General features: G+C 43.6%; 1 protein-coding gene across 1 annotated transcript; it reads right to left on the bottom strand.

The window, feature by feature from the left end:
* Positions 1–2208: 2208 nt before the first annotated feature.
* TCIM (transcriptional and immune response regulator) lies at positions 2209–3753 on the bottom strand. The gene has a single exon (XM_086943564.1). It carries the CDS (start codon positions 3662–3664, stop codon positions 3344–3346), a length of 321 nt encoding a protein of 106 aa, XP_086799690.1. The 5' UTR covers positions 3665–3753; the 3' UTR covers positions 2209–3343.
* Between the last annotated feature and the right edge of the window lie 16251 nt (positions 3754–20004).

The following is a 20004-nucleotide window of genomic DNA, read 5'->3' on the forward strand; positions in this document are numbered from 1 at the left end:
GACAGTTGCTGGGCTCTTCATGGTAAATGCAATGAGGGTGTGCCCTACTCCTAGTGTATGTAGACCTTGGTCAATATTACTCTAGTTCTGGTCTGTTGTCGATACTTGACACTTCACTTTTAATGACAAAGGAGTTCTAGCCATCTGCCAGTGTTGGGCACTTAGGGGGCATATTTACAAGCCCATATGGCCACCACAACGTCCCTTTTTCTGACGTTGTATTGGCGAGAGGGGCTTCACCTTATTTACAAGGCAGTGTTAAGACACTTATTGTGGCTTAATTCTGCCTTGTAAATAAGGCATTCTTTCATGCCATACTTAGCGAGAAAGGGGGGGGCAATGGGTGTTGCAGTGGGCGTTCCTCCGCAAAACCCATTCATTTTGAGAGGAACAATATTTATAATGTTGGCGTAAATATGGGGCTGCGTCAAAATAAAGACCAGGGAAAACCTGGTCTTACCCTGGCGCACCAAGGAGAAATGTTTAATTTATCTTTGTTTTGCTATTTCCATGTGTGCTGCGTTGTGTAGTACACATAGAAATAGCAAAAGGCCATTGATTGTTAATGTGCAAGAAGGTGTCCCTTTCTGCACATAACCAATCACTAAAATAAAAAGACGTTTTGCAACTTCTTTGTTTGCTGCATTAAGCAGCACACATAGAAGTTACAAAATGCCATTTTGGGAGGCTTATGTTAAAAAAGAGACACCTTTCTGCACATATACGATATTCCCCTGCAACACAGGCACCCTTGCACTATGGTGGAAGGGTGTCTGCGTTGGCACTAGGCGGCTAAATTAGCGCCAGTGCAGAGGGAAAAGTAGGGCTACAACGTACCCTTGCAAATACGATGCAGCCCTGCGCTTCAGAAGTGGCGGAGCGCTGTGTTAAGCCAAGGGGGCTAACCTAAGGTTCTGCCACTTCCTCGTAAATATGCCCCTTAGTTTTGACACTGAATTATATATTTATTCTAGCCTCCTGCAAGAGTCGGGGGCTCTTGCGTTGTTTGACAGTCTGTGGCCCATGTGTTAGCTGTAGTGTTGTATTAACCGTGACCTCTGGACCGCCTGCTGTTCATTCTGGATTCTTCTTATTCCGAAAGGTAATATCTCCACTGGAGGAAGTAGTTACGGTGCGGTATTTCTCCATTTAGAGTTCCCCACGACAACGTGGAGAATAACACAGTAATGCTGCAGGTTTCCCCCTTTCCAAGATGCAGAACTTAGGTTTTCCTGTAATTTTCCCACAATAATTCTACAAGGCTTTAACTGGCGAAATGTGTGTGGGGAAATGGTGTACTGTCAATCGCGGTGAATCGCGATTAATGGCCAAGGTATAGATAATGTCGGAAATATTTGTGTAAATTAGAGCTCATGTGATTTAGACCCGTAAAACAGATACTAGGCAATTTTTGTGAGATCATCCTAAGTGCTGCGGCTACTGGCTGCATCAAGGCAAGCAGACTCCCTCAGTCACAGATATTAACAAGTTTGATGAATGGAAACGTCATGATTCATTTAGTGAATGTACGAACATCCTGGCATAGGGAAAATCATAATGTTTTAGTAAATATGCAGTTATCTTGGATTTTTCGTTTTCAGATATTTGGTGACATTGAACTTATTCGTGCTTTTGCTAAATAGTAAACTCAATCTTCCAAAGGGAAACGTAATAATGCACTTAGTAAATGTACACACATATCGTCTATTTGTTGCTAGTCATTTGGTGAATATGAACCTTTTCGTGCTTTTGTAAAATAATCAATATGTTATTTGCAGGACCTGCTATGTTTTAAACTAAGGTACACTTTGCTGGAGGTTGCTGATTGGGTTTACATTGTATTGTATTGGACATATGCATGCTTTCTCTTGGAACATTGCGGACAGTTCCCATCTCTAGCTACAGCTGTTCGAATGATGTCACAATTCGCCATGGCATACCCTTTTCACAATTATGAGGATTGAACACATGTGGCACAGTTTTGTTTTTTAATGGATTGACTAATGATAATGTATGTTCTGCAAACAAACACCTATTCTCTGAAATCATTTTGCTGGACGTGCTTTAGTAAATGGATACAAATGACCAGCGTCTCCCCACACACACCCTCAAGTTAAGCCTTCCACCCAGAATGAAACAAACACAACAGGAATAATATGTACATGCAGAATCTTGTTGAAAAATAAAACGGGCAGAACACAACGTGAGTAAATTATTATAATAATTTATTAGCTTTCCTTGGTCCACGCCAAGTGACATAAATTATACTTGATAAGATTGCAGCCTCTTCGTGAAATACCAACAAAGAACCACTTGTTTTGAATATCAAATACACAATCTCAAACTCAAAACCGGTAGCTGCAAGACGTTTGTAATCAAAGAGTGAAAACAATGTTCGCAAATAGATCTTCACAGTAAGTGCTTCTTTCAGCTTCAGGCTTCATTATTTTTTGTTTTGTGCCAACAGTCACACGAGAAATAGAACAAATCGCATCTTTGTGTTTGGCAAAAAAAAGTTCGCTGAGTTTATGAAAGTCTTTTGCTTACGTAGCCTTTATGAGTGCAGTCTTTATAATGCCTTCATTTCAGAGTCGTTAAGTGTCAGGTCACTGCCACCCGCCGCGGTTACCAGCAGTCAGCCTGTGGTGGCAGCGTTCACAGTCAGTGAGTCAAGAGTGCGTCATCAGTCATACTTCCGGCTACAGCTGGGGAGAGATGTTGTAGCCTCCTTATGAGGGCAGGTTGCCTGTTTTGCCACTTCAGTTCATTGCTCTGCATACTTCTCCGCCCGTGCACTGTGTGGGCGTCTCACTGCTGCATGCCACTATGCCCGGGCACTGCAGGGAAGTCTCTGTGCCACATGACGTTGCCAGACAATGCACAAGTCTCTGTGTTGCATGCCACTGACTGCGCACAGGGACGGCATGGAAGTCCCACATGCTGCTGCCAGGCACTGAGCCGCATGCATTTGCTCCCCGGCTCTGCCTGGAAGTCTCGGTGCTGCGTGTTGCAGTGCCAGTCTCTGTGCTGCTGCATGCCTCTGCACCATGGCTCTGTACTCCGTGCCTCTGCGTCCATGTCCTGACTGGACAGCTCGGTGTTGCTGGAAGTCGCGTGCAGCATTCTTCTATGGCCAGGCACTGGCAGTAAGTCTCTGTGCTGAATTCTCTGTGTGCTCGGGCACTGCCCAGAAGCCTCTGTGCTGTCTGCCTGTGCCCTGCGCACCGCCTGCTGAAGGTGCCCGGGGGCGCTCTCCCCGGCTGCTTGCACGCGAGATGCAAAGCATTCCTGTAATGCTGAACGGTCTGTGCTGTCTGTCGTCTTTCCTCCTTCTGGAGGCCTCTCAGATAAGTTTCAGGGAATGCTTGGCCATTTTCAAGAACTGGACCAGTTTGTCCCTGGTGCGCTGCTTCAGCGCCATCAGCGCCCTCGCCTTCTCATCCAGGTCCTGCTCGATGTCGAAGATGATCTTGGCGCGCTCCTCGGCTTTCTTGTCGCCGCACTTCTTGAAGAGCCGCTGAAGAGACTCCTCGTCGATGCGCTCGAAGATGTTGGCCACGGCTTTCTTGCGCGCGGCGGTGTCGAAGTGATAGCCGTGGATGGAAGGGCTGACTCTCAGAGAGGTGGACATGGCGAAGGGGCGTCGGCGGCTCTGCACTTTCATGTACTGTCTGTCTGCGCTTGCGGGCTCCTCTGGCTGTAGAGGGATTTGTGAGCTACTCGCCGGCTTTGCCGGGATTTAAAGGCAGCCCAACGGCTCAAAGATCGAGTTACAGTGACGACATCAGGCCTGGCATCCGTTCCAGCCCAACGCCCACCCTTCCAGAGCCGGCTGCTGCCAACCAAAGATCCACCCTTTCCACATTTTCAGAAAGTTGTGAGCTGCTCTGTGGAAGAGTGTTCCAGCGAGTGACGCTGGACTATTGTACTCGCCTCACCGCGTGGCACACAAAATAGACACAAGAGTGAAGTTCTGATAATAGAACACGTGGCATTTTTGCTTTGAAATGGATACGGCCACTGTTTAATTCTCGTTCTTCGTACCTCTATTCTAGAGTGAAAATGTTTAAAACGAGCGGTGGAGACAGGGGACCCTTGGAACGTTAACGTTTATCCAACCTTTGCTCGTTACAGTGTTTTCAATACTGTGATAATTTCCACACTTTTGTATGATGATAGCTGTCCAGCACAGCTGACCTATAGGATGCAGCGAACACATATTTGCTAGCCTTACTTCCATGTTTAGCTTGTAACAACAACAATATATTCATATAATAAGACATTCAAATGCGCTATTCAGATTTTTGCAGCATATGTTCGAATTATAAACTTGCTCAGAAACTTGCGAAGGTTTGGCTGAGAGGAGCTCATTGTTGAAGTCGAGAACTTGGTGGTGTACAGGCATCGCTGAAGAAGGGTATTATTTGGATTGCAATGCAAGGATTATAACAGCCATTTGAACACATATTGATTAATTTACAAATAGAAAAAAATAATTGCAGGTGCCTAAAGTTTCGCTTAGAAGCCCTGTAATGGTGATGGCGAATGCCAGGGTCACCTAGACTTGATGCCACCTCATGCATATTTCTTCGGCTACAATTAACTTTGTGTCTCTTTATTTCACTCTTGCAGGCTTGTCTTTTCAGCCAATTTCTCAATTTGTTACTTTTTTGCTATCTTTGTCGTCTAACTTATTTCGTCCTTTTTGCCTTTCCGTTGGGTCTCAGTCCGATAATGAAAATGCGTACCTGTCCCCAAAAAAGAGTAGAGGTGAACGAAACCTGAAAACCACAGGTACCAACTCAAGCACACTGGGGCTTTCAGATTAACATTAGCTTATAATGTATTTCATATTTTTGACAAGAAACCAGACGGCAACAAACACCACATACATTTATCAAGCCTACGCTTAGAAAACGCTATGGAAAATATATTATCATTTTAAAGTAAGTACATTATTGGGAGGTGAGTTTTTTTCTGTTCTATAGACATAAATGACCCTAAAATACGGAGAGGAAACTAGAAAATCAAAGGATAACAACGAGGTCTATTTGGAATTGAAAATCTGCCTTATTTTATATCTTTGTGCAGGGAGTCGGCCAGCGTGCAGGGATTTCCTGCACCAGACAGTACATTACAGATCCAGGATAAGTATTTCACTTGCTAATACTTGTCCTGCTAAATGATTCAATTCAAAACCCTTAAGATATACGTTGTTTCCAAAGTCATCACTGCCATAAAAATGTATAAATTCTAACCATCCATTTAAATAAAAGAGCGGTGGTGGTTCTTCGGCCACAGCGAACTCAGGCACGGATGGCCAGCAAGCAGCACAGAGCTCTCAAGTGTTGAAGATTCCTAGGAGTGAGAACGAATTAGCATATTTGATGATATTACATGAATTTTTGTCAAGCATTCACTGAGGTCAATGAAACACATTGGTCAGAAAATGAGATGTAACTGGACTCTGATGTTCCCAAAGTGGTTTCTTGCATTACATAAAGGGGTCTATAGGAAGGTGCCCTGAGATGTTATCAATCCCTGAGGCCTTTACACGTCTTAAAACATTCTATACACACAGCAGATCTCAAAAAAGATTTCCGTTTAGAGTTGCCTTCTAGGTCTTCCCACCAGGTGTGGCATATGACCTACTTTGAGTAAAACCTCAGTCCAATTGCCAAATGTGTGATTCTCATTCATAAAGAGTGAAACTTGAGGTGCCATGCATCAACATTTTTGAGTCTTTCATGCAGTGCTTATTTTGTTTAAAAAAATGCAGTGACCCAAAAGTTTTCTTTTGTGCCTAGTGGGGTTGAAAAATGCCATGGTTGCCGAATACCAAATCTGCCTACTCTTGATTCCATCTAATGCCTCCTCTGTCACCCTGCACTTCTCGTCTTTTTTCTAAGACTTGCAAGTTCCTTTTGTACCCCCTTTCTCCCTATAGCACTGTTTTCCCATCGCTCTTTTCCTCCTCTCTCCATTTTCCTCCTTTCTCTCTCTCCCACTTGGTCAGATGATGAAAAACAAGTCTCATTCCTGAACATTGAGTGTTGGTGCCCACCTCATTTGTGATATTTGTGATATTTGTGAGGTTATTTGTAGAGCGCGACGTTCGCTCCGTAGGGAGCATCTTGGCGCTAAAGATCCTGAGTGGTCAATCCTGAGAATTTAGATGGCCGCTTTGGCGTAATCATCGGAGAGGTTGAAAATCCAGGTCTTTAAGAGCTTTCTAAAGGGTTTTTCAAGCGTCTGTTGTCGAAGAGTTTTGGGCAGGCTGTTCCATGCTTTAGTGGCCAGAGAGCTTAGGGTTTTGCCGCCCTTAGTCTTTAGGTTATATTTGGCAGGGAGAATGAGATTGTCAAGAGACGAGCGGAGAGAACGGCTGGGGGTGTAGCGGGGAAAACGTCTGGAGAGGTACTTAGGGCCAGTTTTGTTGAAGGCACGGAAGGCAATGATCAGTATTTTAAAAAGAATTCTCTTATGGAGAGGCAGCCAGTGTAGCGAACGGAGGGCTGCAGAGATGGAGGATCTGCGAGGTAGCCTGAGTACCAATCGTGCGGCAGAGTGAAGCACACTTTGAAGTTTTGATAGCGTGTTCTTTTTTGCCCCTGCCAGAAGGCCGTTACAGTAGTCTAGGCGGGAAATTATAAGCGCTACTGTCACAGTTTTCCTGGCGTCGGTATGAAGGAAGTTGAAGAATTTTCGAAGTGATTTGATTATTCCAAAGCAAACCTCATGCAACAAACAGCACAGATTAGGCATGGCTCCCTTCCCTGAGACACACTAGCGGTACGGTCTGTCAGTTGGAAGCTCCAGGGGTACAAAACGCACTGCCGAAATGTATAAGATGTTGTATTTCTTAGGAGATCTTTCTAAGAAATTGTTGTGAATGAGCCCTGGTGCCCTAGACAACACTGATCTCAACATCACCGATCTAAGACCAAGGATTTAGAGACAAAGCTGAGTTGGAGTTCTATGCTTCAAGGCCAGTTGTATGAGAGAGGCACGCATGGCTAAACCACATGTTCCTCCACTACTCTGCCTAAACCATGAATGTGTCTGAACATTGCATTCCTTTACCACACATGCCTTTACCATGCAATTTCATGTCAAAGGCATGACTGGTATAGGGATGTGTGGGTAAGACCCCACCCTATGCCACCTGCCCTTAGCCCTAACAACAACCCGACCCCTCATGAGCTCTACAAAGTACTCTAAAACCACCATGAGCCCAAAAAACTAACCTGACCCCGAACCCCTAAACTCTTCTCCGATTCCCCCTGAGCCTTAAAAACAACCCCAACCCCTAAAAAGTACCCTGGCCCCGAAGCGTAAAAGCAACCTAGACCCCCTGCCCTAAAAACAACCCAGCAATAGACATGAAAACAATCCCACCCCAAAACCCTGAGCCCTAAAAACTACTCCAATTTGATGTTTTTGAAAAATGTCTGACTTTCGAATTTAAACATAAAGCCATCTGCTGCTAGATTTGTCCCCCTTAGCATGGCCCCGTACATGGATGTATTAGGTAAATTAGATGGCATTTTGAGAAGCATATCTAGAATAAGACATCTGAAAGGCTCATGAATAGTACATTAGGTCCGGCAATGCAAGGCCCCCTTTTTCTCTCCTTCTTCTGAGCTTCTTCCATGCTTTCTTGTGGTCTTGTAATTCCATATAAAAGAGTTAATTTCTCTTTGACATTTTTCCATCATTTTTGTTTCCATAGCGATTGGGATAGTATTGAAAACAAAGGTGAATTTTGGGAGAATACACATTTTGACTAGATTTACCCTTCCTGTTATGGAAAGAGGCAAATGTGTCCAGGATTTCATAAGTCTTTTGCTTTCACTGTGTATTCTTTCCAAATTAGTTTGTGCAAGGATGCCCACATCTTGGGTTATTTTGATTCCCTGATACCGCATTGAGGATGAGATGTTTATCCCAACATCTAGGTTGGGTAGATTCCATGCCATAATCTCGCTCTTACTCGAGTTTATGTCGTAGCCCGAGACATGGCCGAATTCTTCAGCCCTTTGTATGACCACTGGGAATGCCCTGACTGGATCAGATGTAAACACTAAGATGTCTCAATTCGGAGGAGTTCTTGGTCAGCTTCAATCAGACATCTGGAGTTTTTAAATTGCCAATTTGGATTTCCTTAATGTAAAGACAAAAGACACAGAAACAAATAACAGGTTAGTGTTCGTGACAAACTACAGCGGAGTGAGTAACAAAATCAAGAATATAATAAACCGCAACTGGAATTTAGTTAATACTAATAGCAGCAAGGAACAGATCCCCAAACCAATCTTCGCATTTAGAAGAAACAAAACAATCAAGAACAGTCTAGTACACACCTATAGAGAAACAACCCAAGCGCAGCGAACGATAGATAACAACCCACTTCCAGTTGGGACCTTCCCATGCAGCAATTGCACGAATTGTAACCATGTAATGAAAGGCAACCAGATAGTGCACAACAAAATAAAACACTTTACTAAATCTTTTATAAATTGCAGATCTAAGAATTTAATATACCTAATTAAGTGCCCCTGCAACTGTGTCTACGTTGGCGAAACAAGCCGCGAAATTAGGATTAGATTAAATGAACACAAATCTGCAATAAGATGTAATAAATCAGGAGCCCCACTCGTAGATCACTGGAAATCAGCGGGACATAAAATAGAACAACTAGCATGGTGTGGACTAGAGATAATAACGCAGAACATGAGAGGTGGCAACATTGACATGAAACGTAAAAAACGGGAGCAATTCTATATGTCCCGCTTTAACTCAGTGAATGCCGGTCTCAACACAAGGGAGGACTGGGAAAGAATCCTACAATAACTGCAAAAAAACTTTTTCAAGTTACATACCTCCAAAAGATTCTCAGCACAAGAAAAGACAGCCTTAACGCTGAGTTTTACTCAAAACCCTAATCCACAGTATTAGGTATTCCCTTTGATATGCCAGAAATACTACATATACTGCTCGGTAAATACTTGTCCCTGTATCAGCCCCCTACTAATAGTAAAGAACCCACATTCTAATTGACCGACTCAATACTATGAAAATACTACATATACCGCTCGATAATTACCCGTCCCTATATCACCCCCCTACTATTAGCAAAGCACTCACAATCTAATTGACACACTCCATACGATGAATAGCTCATAGATGTCAGGAGTAGAATGTAGGAAATCAAGAGACACCGTCACTGTAATAAATACACCTTAACAGACATCTAGCAGTGAGGATTAGATGACACGGAGAATTTCCTTTACTTCTGTATTTATATGATGGCAAACTATAGTTTTAATACCCTCCAACTGTGGATATAACCTCGAACGTTTTATCAAACACAACATGCCGTGTTGTTGACATACGCACATTGTCACCACTGTGCGCGACGTAGACACAGAACTACAATTGTAGTTCGTCTCGGAATAGATACACCAAGACATGAGAGGCGGAGTATGCAACGTCATGTAATTGACCTGCTTTCCCGCGAAAACTGACATTTAAAAGTGAAGCGGACGAACGCCTTGACACATTCTTGGCAGATCGTCCTGGATAGCAGACGCCGAGAATACCGCGAGGGGAGCAGGGAGGCCGATCCACAAGCTAAAGGTAAGCGCTTCAGCGAGATCGCGTCAGGAGCATCCCGTAGTCGGGAGACGGCTAGACATAGTGATATTTTTTTGCATTAGCACTACCTTTGTTAAAAACAGCGCGCTGTCAGATGCCTCTCAACCAGTGGGTCCTAATCCATGCCCATGCCCCGAAACTGCTTTCTGCACCACCAGCCTCTAATTAATAAATGAAGCATCGCCTAAAAATGTTAATAATGGTAAACTCTTGAAATAATCCCTTTATCTTAAACAAAAAAACCCTTATAATTAAATGGGAACTGATGATGTTAGTTGATAAAACCAACATTGTGTGGTAATTACACACTTAGTTTGGAATTATTCAGCAAGGCTAAAAGTGTTTTTGTTTTAAAGAAACTTGCATACAATACAAATGTAGGACATCATATGATCCTTTACAGGTTGGATTTATTATCAACCACGACCAAAAAACAGGGTGTCGCCGCGGACAAAATTGAAAGTATCCAGTGGCTGGCATATGCAAAACGAATTGACTTAATTTTGGGTAAGTAGTACTGGGGTTAATATCAACCAAAGGACTGTCTGAGGCCTTTCCTCAAGCCCTGTACAAAATCGCTTAAAAGTTTAAAAGAAAAAAAAGCGATGATATAGCAAACGCCTGTAACTTAGAACTACTTACTTATCCCAACAGTGCTCATATTCGTAATTCGGTGGCCCCCCTCCGGTAACCTCATCAAAGCAGACTTTCCTGACATGAGAAGGTAAAATCAACATATAACCTCAGGGGTTCTCCCAAAAAAAAGAATAATTTGTCCATATATCAGAACCTAAGAGGACATGTGAAGTAATTATAAGTATCTTTACATTAAGGAAATCCAAATTGGCAATTTAAAAACTCCAGATGTCTGATTGAAGCTGACCAAGAACTCCTCCGAATTGAAACTGTGAGGATAGTGTCAAGATAACACACAGGTAGGCTACAGGTGTCTCAAACCTCATAGCCCTCCCTCATGAGAACCAGATATTCTCATTTGTTAAAAACCCAAGTGTACAGTCACATAGATAAAATATCTCCAGGAATGTACCACTCAGAATGCTTATGTGATAGTTTTCCAATTTTGATAAAAACCCTTCCTCAACATGTGTCAGAATGTGTGCCCAGATATGTAGAAAACTGTTAGTAATAATAAGGCAGAATATGCCAGCCCTATACAAACATTGCGTGTCTCTAATTGCAATGTTCTTTTTATAGAATTGTTTGTCCTGAAGAAGGTGTTATCACCGATTCACCGAAACGCTGCGTCGACTACAAGAACTACTGTGATATTCGTGATCAAATATTTTTTAATAAATTGTGATTTTTAACTGTTTTTAAAGAATCAGCAATTGTATTTTTGGGCATATTTATTGTATAAACTACCTGTTTTTAAATTGAATTGTAATAAATTGTATATTTTTACAAGACACACTCTTTATGGTTTATATCCGTTCTAAGTATTTGTTTATGTGTACATGCTATATAATTTAAGCTAGATCTGGTACTTGGAGCAATAAGGGAACTACACTTGGGTTCTTTCCATTTTGAGTTAATTTGCTGTGGGACCTCTTTCTTGTTCCTCCTGATTAGACTCCTTGTCCCCTATTTAACTATAGAGGAGGCCTCCCTTCGTTTTGATTTGAAACACTAAGATGTCGTCTGCGTATAATGCTACCCGTCTTTCCCACTCTCCGAAACAGAAAGATGGAATATTAGCCTCTACCCTTAACACCTGGGCAAAAGGCTCGATGTACAAATCGAATAAGAGAGGGGAAAGCGGGCAGCCCTGCCTTGTTCCTCGAGTAATGCTAAGTGCTTCAGTCAGGGACCAGTTAACCAGCAGCCTAGCTGATGGTGCACTATATAACTGCTTAATAGTTCTGCTAAACACTTCCCTACAATTAAATTTTTTTAAGACGTCATTTAGATAGAGCCAATTGACTCTGTCAAACGCCTTAGTTGCTTCTAGAGTCAAGGTGGCCAAGAGAAAGCAGTAGCAATATCTATAGCCCCAATTAATTCCCGCGTTAACTCAGCTAGTTGTCGCCCCTTTATAAACCCTTTCTGATCATGATGGACTACAGTACCAATAACGCTAGCCAGTCTTGTGGCGATGATAGTTGTAAAAATTTTATAATCGTTGTTAAGTAACGATATTGGTCTGTATGACCCGCACTCTAATGGGGATTTCCCTGGTTTTGGGATGAGAACAATTGTGGCCTCACCCCAAGACTTAGGCATTGGCTGTTCTTCCATTAAGATGCCATTAAAGAGTTCAGTTAGCACAGGTGTAATAGTGTTCTCAAAAGCTCTATAGATTTCTCCCGGCAAACCATCCGGGCCTGCTGCTTTCCCTTTCTTAGTTTGACTAATAGCTTTTTTCACCTCCTCTTCTGTAAAGTCTGACTCTAATGATTTGCTCTGGATTATTGAGAAAGCAGGTAGTGTAATGGCATCTAACCATCTATCTCTTGCGTTTTGGTCGTTGGGAAGATCCTCTTTGTAGATATCCTGAAAAAACTCAAGAAACGCTGTCCCTATCTCAGGACTGGTGGTTCTTGTCTCTGGCTCACCTTCTATCTTGATTTCCCTGATGTAATTTAGGGCTTTATCAGATTTGATTTTCCAAGCCAGAATTTTTCCTGCACTTTTTCCAAACTACAATTGAGAGGATTTACTCGCTTCCCACCTCTTATTTATTCTCTCCTGCAGAGTATTCTCTAATTCAGCTTTCAATTCAGCCAGTCTTTCTTGCTCTTCAGCTGTTATTGAAGGCGAGACCATTTTTGACTCTAAAGTTTTCATATCTTGTTCTAATCTGTTTATCTTGTCAAAATATACCTTCCGCCTATAGGAGGCTCTATTAGTAATTTGTCCTCTTAAAAAAGCTTTGAATGTCTCCCAAACGACTGTTGGGGTTGCAGAGTTTCTATTTATTTCAAAGAAGGTTATAGATTCTTTTACTAGGAAGTTAACTTCTTCTTCCTCGAGCAGAAGTGTCCTGTCAAAAGACCATGAAGGGTGTTTGAACGTGGTGTCAGACTTAAGAGTAAACTCCAACGCCGAATGGTCTGATAGATGTGATGGTAAATAATCTATTGATTCGAGAGTGTCTTTTAGACAGTAACTAAAGAAGGCATAGTCTATTCTGGATTTATGTTTAAACCGGCTGTTCCTATAAGACACCCCCATCTTATTACCCACTCTTTCTCTCCAAAGATCTGCCAGACCCACGTATGTCATTATTGTTTTAAGTGTTTCTCTAGATTTAGTAGAGCCAATAGTTTTAGACCTTGTTGATTTATCTAATTTGGGATCAAGAACAATGTTAAAATCTCCCATCCAGATTATTGGCTCCTGCACTGTTATTAATTGGGTCCTTAATGCGTCTAGGTGTGATGGATCATCCGAGTTTGGGCCAAAGTAGCCCACCAAAATTCTAATCTGACCATCAAGCGAAACTCTTACTATTAGCCATCTCCCTGTTTGGTCTTCCCTGCAATCTAGTATTTCTGCTTTTGCAGATTTTTTAAAAATGAACACTACCCCTCTTATATTAGCGTTATGATCTGTGGAACAAAATTTATCAATCCACCTATGTTTTTTTAGTATATTGTTTGCCCCTATTCTGATAAGGTGTGTTTCCTGCAACGCTATAACCTGCGCCCGTGAGTCTCTCAAGTATTGTAGTATACGCTCAAGTCTTCCACTCACGCGCAGACCATTCACGTTCCAGGACAAAAATTTAGTGCATGTCATATTTTACTTCTATCCCTATCACCCTTCGTCTTTTGCTATTTATGTGGAAGTTTCTTAGACCTGGCATGGAAAAAACCTGTTTTTGTAAAGATTGTAAAGATTGGATAGTTTAAAAAAAAACAGTATAGGAGCACAGATGAGGATTTTTTTTTCTAATCTACCACCACCCCCCCTACCCTTACCCCGGGAAACCCCCCCTTATTTACTCTGGCTCGATCTTTAGCCAGGTTAACGCCCATCTACAGCCCATCCATGAGCCACTACTGCTACCTAGTCTTGCACAAAGAATATGTTAGTCTATGAGCGAGTAAAGAAGAGATATGACCACAAGTAGCTGACTTGTTGAGCTGTGTTGAGATAATCGTAGGCGGGAGTTGTGTGCTATTATAATTTTATATATATATATTTTTTAAGAGCTTGTTTCTTCTTTATTCGATCCCCCTTCCCTGTGCATGGTCTCACAGTGTATTTCCAATATATATCTAGATTTATTATGTGTGTTGTTTTTTTTTTTTCCCTTTTGTATTACCGGTTCCCCCTATGTGATCACTTCCTTTTTTTCTTTTGTTTATATATATCCCTTGTTTTTAGGTTCTACAATCTAGTTCTGGAAGACCTGAGGATCTATGTCTGCACTGATATCTAACTTAGTTTGATTTCTAAATCTTGTGAGAGTGAGCCTGGTCGTGGGCTTGAGCTTGAGCATGATCTCAGATGGAATCTAACAGCTCATCTGCATCCTGTATAGTACGGACATTATGCATCTTAATATTATACATGATGCGAAGGAATGCAGGGAATCTCATCTGCACCGTAGCCCCGTATGATCTAAATGTATCCATGCGCTGACCCAATTCCCACTGTCTGTCCAATGTGGTTTTTGAGAGGTCAGAGCGAATCTCAAAAGAAAAGTCAGGACCTTTTATTGTACCAGCTTTCAGGGCTAAATTTAGTATTTTCTCTTTAAGAGCATACGTCAAGAAATTAATTAGCACTTTCCTAGGTTTAGTCCTTGCTGGGTTCATGCGAAACAGATCTCTATGTATCCGCTGGATGTCCTTGTTAAGTTCTTCAGCCGTTTCCTCCAAATTGAGTGCCACTTTTATTAATTTTATTATATATCCCTTGAGATCTCCACTTTCTTTCCCTTCCGGAATCTTTAGAAGTCGGATGTTATTGCGTCTAGAAAAGTTTTCCAACACTTCTATTCGCTCTTTCATATTTTCTCCCTCTCTTTGGAGGTTATATATTTTTGACCTGGCGCACTCCAAGTTATTGGTTATAAGACCTACAGAGCTTTCTAGAGTCTCAGTCCTTACATAAAGGCCATCGACCCTATGTCCTAGTTCCTCACAGGTTGCTCTTATTTCATTTTGATTTACTTTAGAGACTACAAATTCCTGTCTGATCTCTTCTCGCATTGTTGCGATGGAGGAGACTACAGCCTCGAGCGATTTACCAAAATCTAGAGCTGTGTTTTGTTCGGCCTCCCTTCCAACTGATGCATCCAGGGATGCTTCCTCTTCAGATACTGCGCTGTGAGTACCCTTCTCTGTAGAGGTTTTAGAGGCCAGAGGTGTGAGTAAAATGGCCGGAGCTTCGGTCCCTTCCCCCTCATGTGGTGACACAGTGACTACAGCCCCAGTTGATAGTGAGTCAGGTTTACTCTGCATTTGCTTGTTGCTATCCATAGCTGCTGCTGCCATATCCTGCGTAATCTGCGTAATCTGCAAAACTTGGGGTTGAACTCTAAAATAAGAGCGCAGTGATGGAGTTATGTCACCTGGGGCTTTTGAGCTCTTACTCTTGAATTTATTCTTGTTTCTTTGTTGTTTTTTAGTGTCTATCGCTAATTCAGTTTTTTTTTTTAGCTCCTGTGCTTTCCTGTGAACCTCCCCCCCAAGTGCACCCTGAGCCCTGTAGTTCGTTTTCTAAAATTTCTAAAGTTCTAGCCTTGCTCCTTGTTATTCTCACATGTGACTCCCTGGTTGAATCCTCGTTGCAGTCACTATTTGCAGGCCCCCTTGTATCAATTGATCCCACCTTACTTGAACGAGCGTTGATGTCACCTTGATCCTCCAGCTCGACCGGCTCTCTCTCAGCTCCCACAGCTCTCTCAGCTCTCTCAGCGTCTACTGCCTTGTGGTACTTCTTCCTGCTCCCCCGCCACTCTCCGCCACCGTGTGCACTCTCCGTGCCGCGGCCACCCGGCCGCGTCTAATCTCCTCTGCCGCCCCCCACCAACACAAACGAGAGGCGGAGATCGGCAGAGCAATCACTGCCGGTGGACACATCCACAAACACAAACCCAAAACGGCAAACCAGAAAAAAATGCCGGGTCAACACACGGCTTCAAGGCTTTCAGTGCAAGCCCTACCAGCGGACACATCCACAACCGAAAACCGGCAAACACGAAGGGCTCCGCCCCTCTCCGTACTCCGACCCCCGAGCCTGACCACAACGTCAGAAATGGCACAGAAAGCTGCCGAAAGCAGCGGAAAAGACGCCGGTCAGTACATGGCTTCAAGGGAAGCCGATTCTTCGCTTTCTCCCACTTTCGCCGCTCACATCACGGTCGAAGCGGTAGCAGTGTAGGTTCCGGATTGGCTGTTCTCAGGAGCGTGCGCGCCGCTCTAGCCTGCGGCCGCCATGTTTCCCCCTTCGATTCAGGAAAAAACTCGGTTTATCTTATTACTCAAATTATTCCCCAAATTGGGACTCCCCCGGTCTACCCCCATGCCTGAAAGACAATCTGTCCACTATATTAGAATAAGCAGGCATTACTAAATGGGGCCAATTATTTAAAGAAAAAAACTGATAACTTGGGATGAGCTATATGATCTAGTTAGCCCGGGGCTTTCCAGATTTAAATATATTCAACTGGACAGCTGGGCAACATCTGAAACCTGCATAGATGGTAATATTGGGAAGATAAGTGAAACGGAACAACAAATGGTGTAACGACCAACCGGAGGAAGAGAAGTAGCCATATGGTATTGGCTTCTGTTGGAGGAAAGTGAAGGGGAGTTTCAACTCCCGGATGAGTTATGGGGGGCAGAGATTGGGCTTCCATGCGAGGAGAGGTGGATAAACTCCTTTGGATTATTCAGTAAAATCGTAAAGCCCTCTTGGCTAGTACGAAATCATATTTTCTCGGTACATCGGGCATATTTAACACCACGAAAACTCTCTAAATATCAACCGGATAAGAAATGTAACAAATGTAATTTAGCAGATGCATGTGATGTACACATGTTCCTAGAATGCCCTAATATAGCAAAATTCTGGGAAGAGGTGAAAAACACTCTGAACTCTATACTAAATACATCCCTGTCAATAACCCTCCCACTTGTCATCTATAGGATGGAAGACAACATCATAGGCAAGGAGAAGTCATTTCTTTTCTACGCAATTCTATTAGCGAGAAGACAGATCTGCATACAATGGGCAGAGAAGACACCTCCTTTACATTGTTCATGGCTCACATCTTTATACGAGACATCCAAAAGAGACCTAAAAAGTTCTGTTAGTAAGAGAAACTTGGCTTTCTGGGACCGCCTGACCAACTGGAGATGATCCGGGATTTTTTTTTTCCCCATGTCCGATGATTATGCCATCTATACTCTTTTGGACCAAGGGCCAGGATAGTTTCAAGTAAGGTCCGGCAGGTTGAAACATACCTAGATGGAGTCAAAAGAACACACCCTTAACTTTTATTGTTGGTATATCTCTCCCACCAACATAACACATCACGTCAGCAATGTCGTGCAAGGTGGGTGGCATTATCCGTCTAAAGGGGAAGGCAGATGAGGACAAAAAAAAAAACTACTCCAACCCTTAAAAACTACACCCAACCCACAGGGACGCTTTAAAGATTTAGGGGGCCCTGGGCCAAACGAATTTTGGGGGCCCATGATCGAAACAGCTTTGATTTTATGATCCAGTTTCAGCTCTTTAATGCCTTCTTTGGTCACATTCTAAATGTGTGTGCGCATCTGATTTTCAGGAAAAGTAATGTGTGTTTTCAGTATTGCAACACAGCAGCAGCTCACTAATATTACTGCAAATAATCTCTGTCACACCCTCCCATTTTTCACATGTGAGGTCCTGTATTGATCTAAAAGAAACTTTTTATATGGATGTTAAATGGAACATAAACATGTTTTGTGTGCAAAATGTCTGCAATAGACTCTCACAAATTAAAAATAAATGATCGAAAAAAGCTATTTTTACAACAATTTGTTCAAAAAGTATTCAGTCATTATTGCAAGACTCTTTGTAGAACATTGCTGGCTATATCAGGGGGCCCCCTGAAAGGCTGGGGTCCTGGGCCAGAGCCCACTTTGCCCATGCCTTAAAAAGTCTCTGCCCAACCAAAACCCGGTTCCAGCTCAACTTACCTTACTGTGTCTTCTCTCAATCCTTCCAGTTCCTGGGCCCGTCCATCTCAGCACCTAGACTGCAAATATGCCTTATCCACGCATATACGTGGTTAAGGCATATGCATAGTTGAGGCAAGCGTGGTTGCACTTGCGATGGAACACCACACGTGGCATTGCCCGCGTTGTTCAAGCAGTTTTCCTTCAATGCCTGTGATTGGACCCCATGCGCATTATTACTCTGCAGCAACAGACAACTCATGCTGACTCCAGGAGATGACCATGGCGGCTGGTGACATTTGAAAGTGGTAGGTGTAAAATTGTTTTCCGAACTACACCGCGGCGAGTTAGCGCAGCCAGCAAGCCCAAGAAACCTACGGGTTTAAAAAAAAAAAGAGTGGATAAATGGTGCATTTTCAAGCAAATTTGAGGAAGCAGGAAGGAATAGAGCAATACGAGCACTTAGAATATGTGCCCCATCCATGACTTTCTAAACCATGACAGCTTGTTTCAAATCTGCCTGCACCCACCGCATGGTTCAGTAGGCAGCTGTCACAAATAACACCTCCCCTACCCGCACTCTCAAAGGCAGGGAAAGCTGAGCAGACACCCCAAGGTCTCTGGGTCGCACGTCCTGCCTGTGTCCTGGTGATGGAGAAGGTCTCTTGTACTACAAGAGGTGTGATGCTCCAGAGTGTCTCATAGATTGCAGTCTGCCTCTATCTTAGCGGGCGGGTGTCTCAACTGTTTGTGGTGCCACTTGATGCGTTCAGAGTATAAGGGTGTCTCTTCCTCTGTGGTTGGGGGCTGTGGGATGTCTCAGGCGCCGCAGTCTTACAGGAGCTGCAGGGAGTCTCTGGAGCTGTTCTGTGTCTGTGTATCGCGGCGTCTGACGCTGCAGAAAGTTTCTGAAGCAGGTGGGTGTCTGACTGTTTCCCTAGCTGAAGGGTGTCTCTCGGGCTGCGGGGTGTCTCTAACTGTCCCTGTAGCTCCAGAATATCCGTCTCTGTATCCCGGGATGCCTCTGACCCTTCACGCTTTCTTTGGGGCTGCGGGTTGTCTCTGTGGCTTCAAGTAGGCTGAGTGGTGGCAGAGTGTCTCGGCCACAGTGGGAATGCGTCTCTGGGTGTCTCTGTTTCTGGGGTTGCACTGAGTCTCTGGGTCCACCCCCTCCTCTTCCTCCTCCTCAGAGGACAGGCTCGTCCTAGCAGAGGCAAACAACTTCTCCTACCTCTGCCCCCACATACATTGTACGCAGTGTTAGAAGTGGGCGGGGACGGAAGGGCACGGCGTGCCCCTACTTCTAAAAATTATGCTAGTCCGTTCCCCTACTTCTTGGTTTTGAAAGGGCGTACCGGGATTGTAGGAATAGCCACTTTAAAATGACACCTTTTGTTTGTTTGAGTGGTTCAACGTGAATATTGACGAAGGTCGGGCGCGTGCTGCAACGTGAATATTGACAAGGGCCTCTGCACTGCACCCGACCTCCTCCCCTTCCCTGTTGTGTCTCGGGGCCTACAAAGTGAGACTGAAAGAGCCATCAGTGAAGCATAGCGCGAAAGTGGCTACCTCTGATGGCCCTGCTGCTGCCGTGAGACCGTGATTCTCACCTCATTTGTGAGGACACTGCCTGCCTGCCCGCCCCCCTGTGACCTGTGACAAAGGATTCTTTGGTGTCAAGCAGACTGATGGACGCCACCTGGGGGACTTTGTGACTAGCTGTAAATCTGCTCTTTCAATGTGTAGTGCCCTACTCAGAAGCCAGTGCAGTTGGCGGCACCACCCATGCCAGGCTCACTGCGGGCATTTAAAATTCCCGAGGAGCACTATATGTAAAACAGTGCACTGGTGTCATTATATATAGAACCGTGTACTGAAATCACTATTATGTATAGCGGTGCACAGGAGAGAACTGCATATAAACAAGGCACAGGAGTGAGTGTTTTTACATCAGTTCAACGGAGATCGTTATATGTAAAGCAGTGCACCGGTATTATTATATATAGAACTGTGATTGGTGCACTGGAGAGCACTTTATATAAACAGGGCTCAGGAGCGAGTACCTATAAATCTGCTCACCAGAGGACGTCATATGTAAAGCAGTGTACTGGGATGATTATATATAAAAGCAGTGTAGGAGAGGTACTGTGTGTAAAGTGGTGTGCTGCCTGATTATATGTAAAACACTATTTTAGGGCCCGTCCTTCTG

This window comes from Lissotriton vulgaris, chromosome 11, assembly GCF_964263255.1.
Source record: "Lissotriton vulgaris chromosome 11, aLisVul1.2, whole genome shotgun sequence".
NCBI lineage: Eukaryota > Metazoa > Chordata > Amphibia > Caudata > Salamandridae > Lissotriton > Lissotriton vulgaris.

Bases quoted from the DNA above. Each gene is read 5' to 3' on its own strand.
- TCIM (XM_086943564.1), bottom strand. From the start codon at position 3,664: ATGAAAGTGCAGAGCCGCCGACGCCCCTTCGCCATGTCCACCTCTCTG.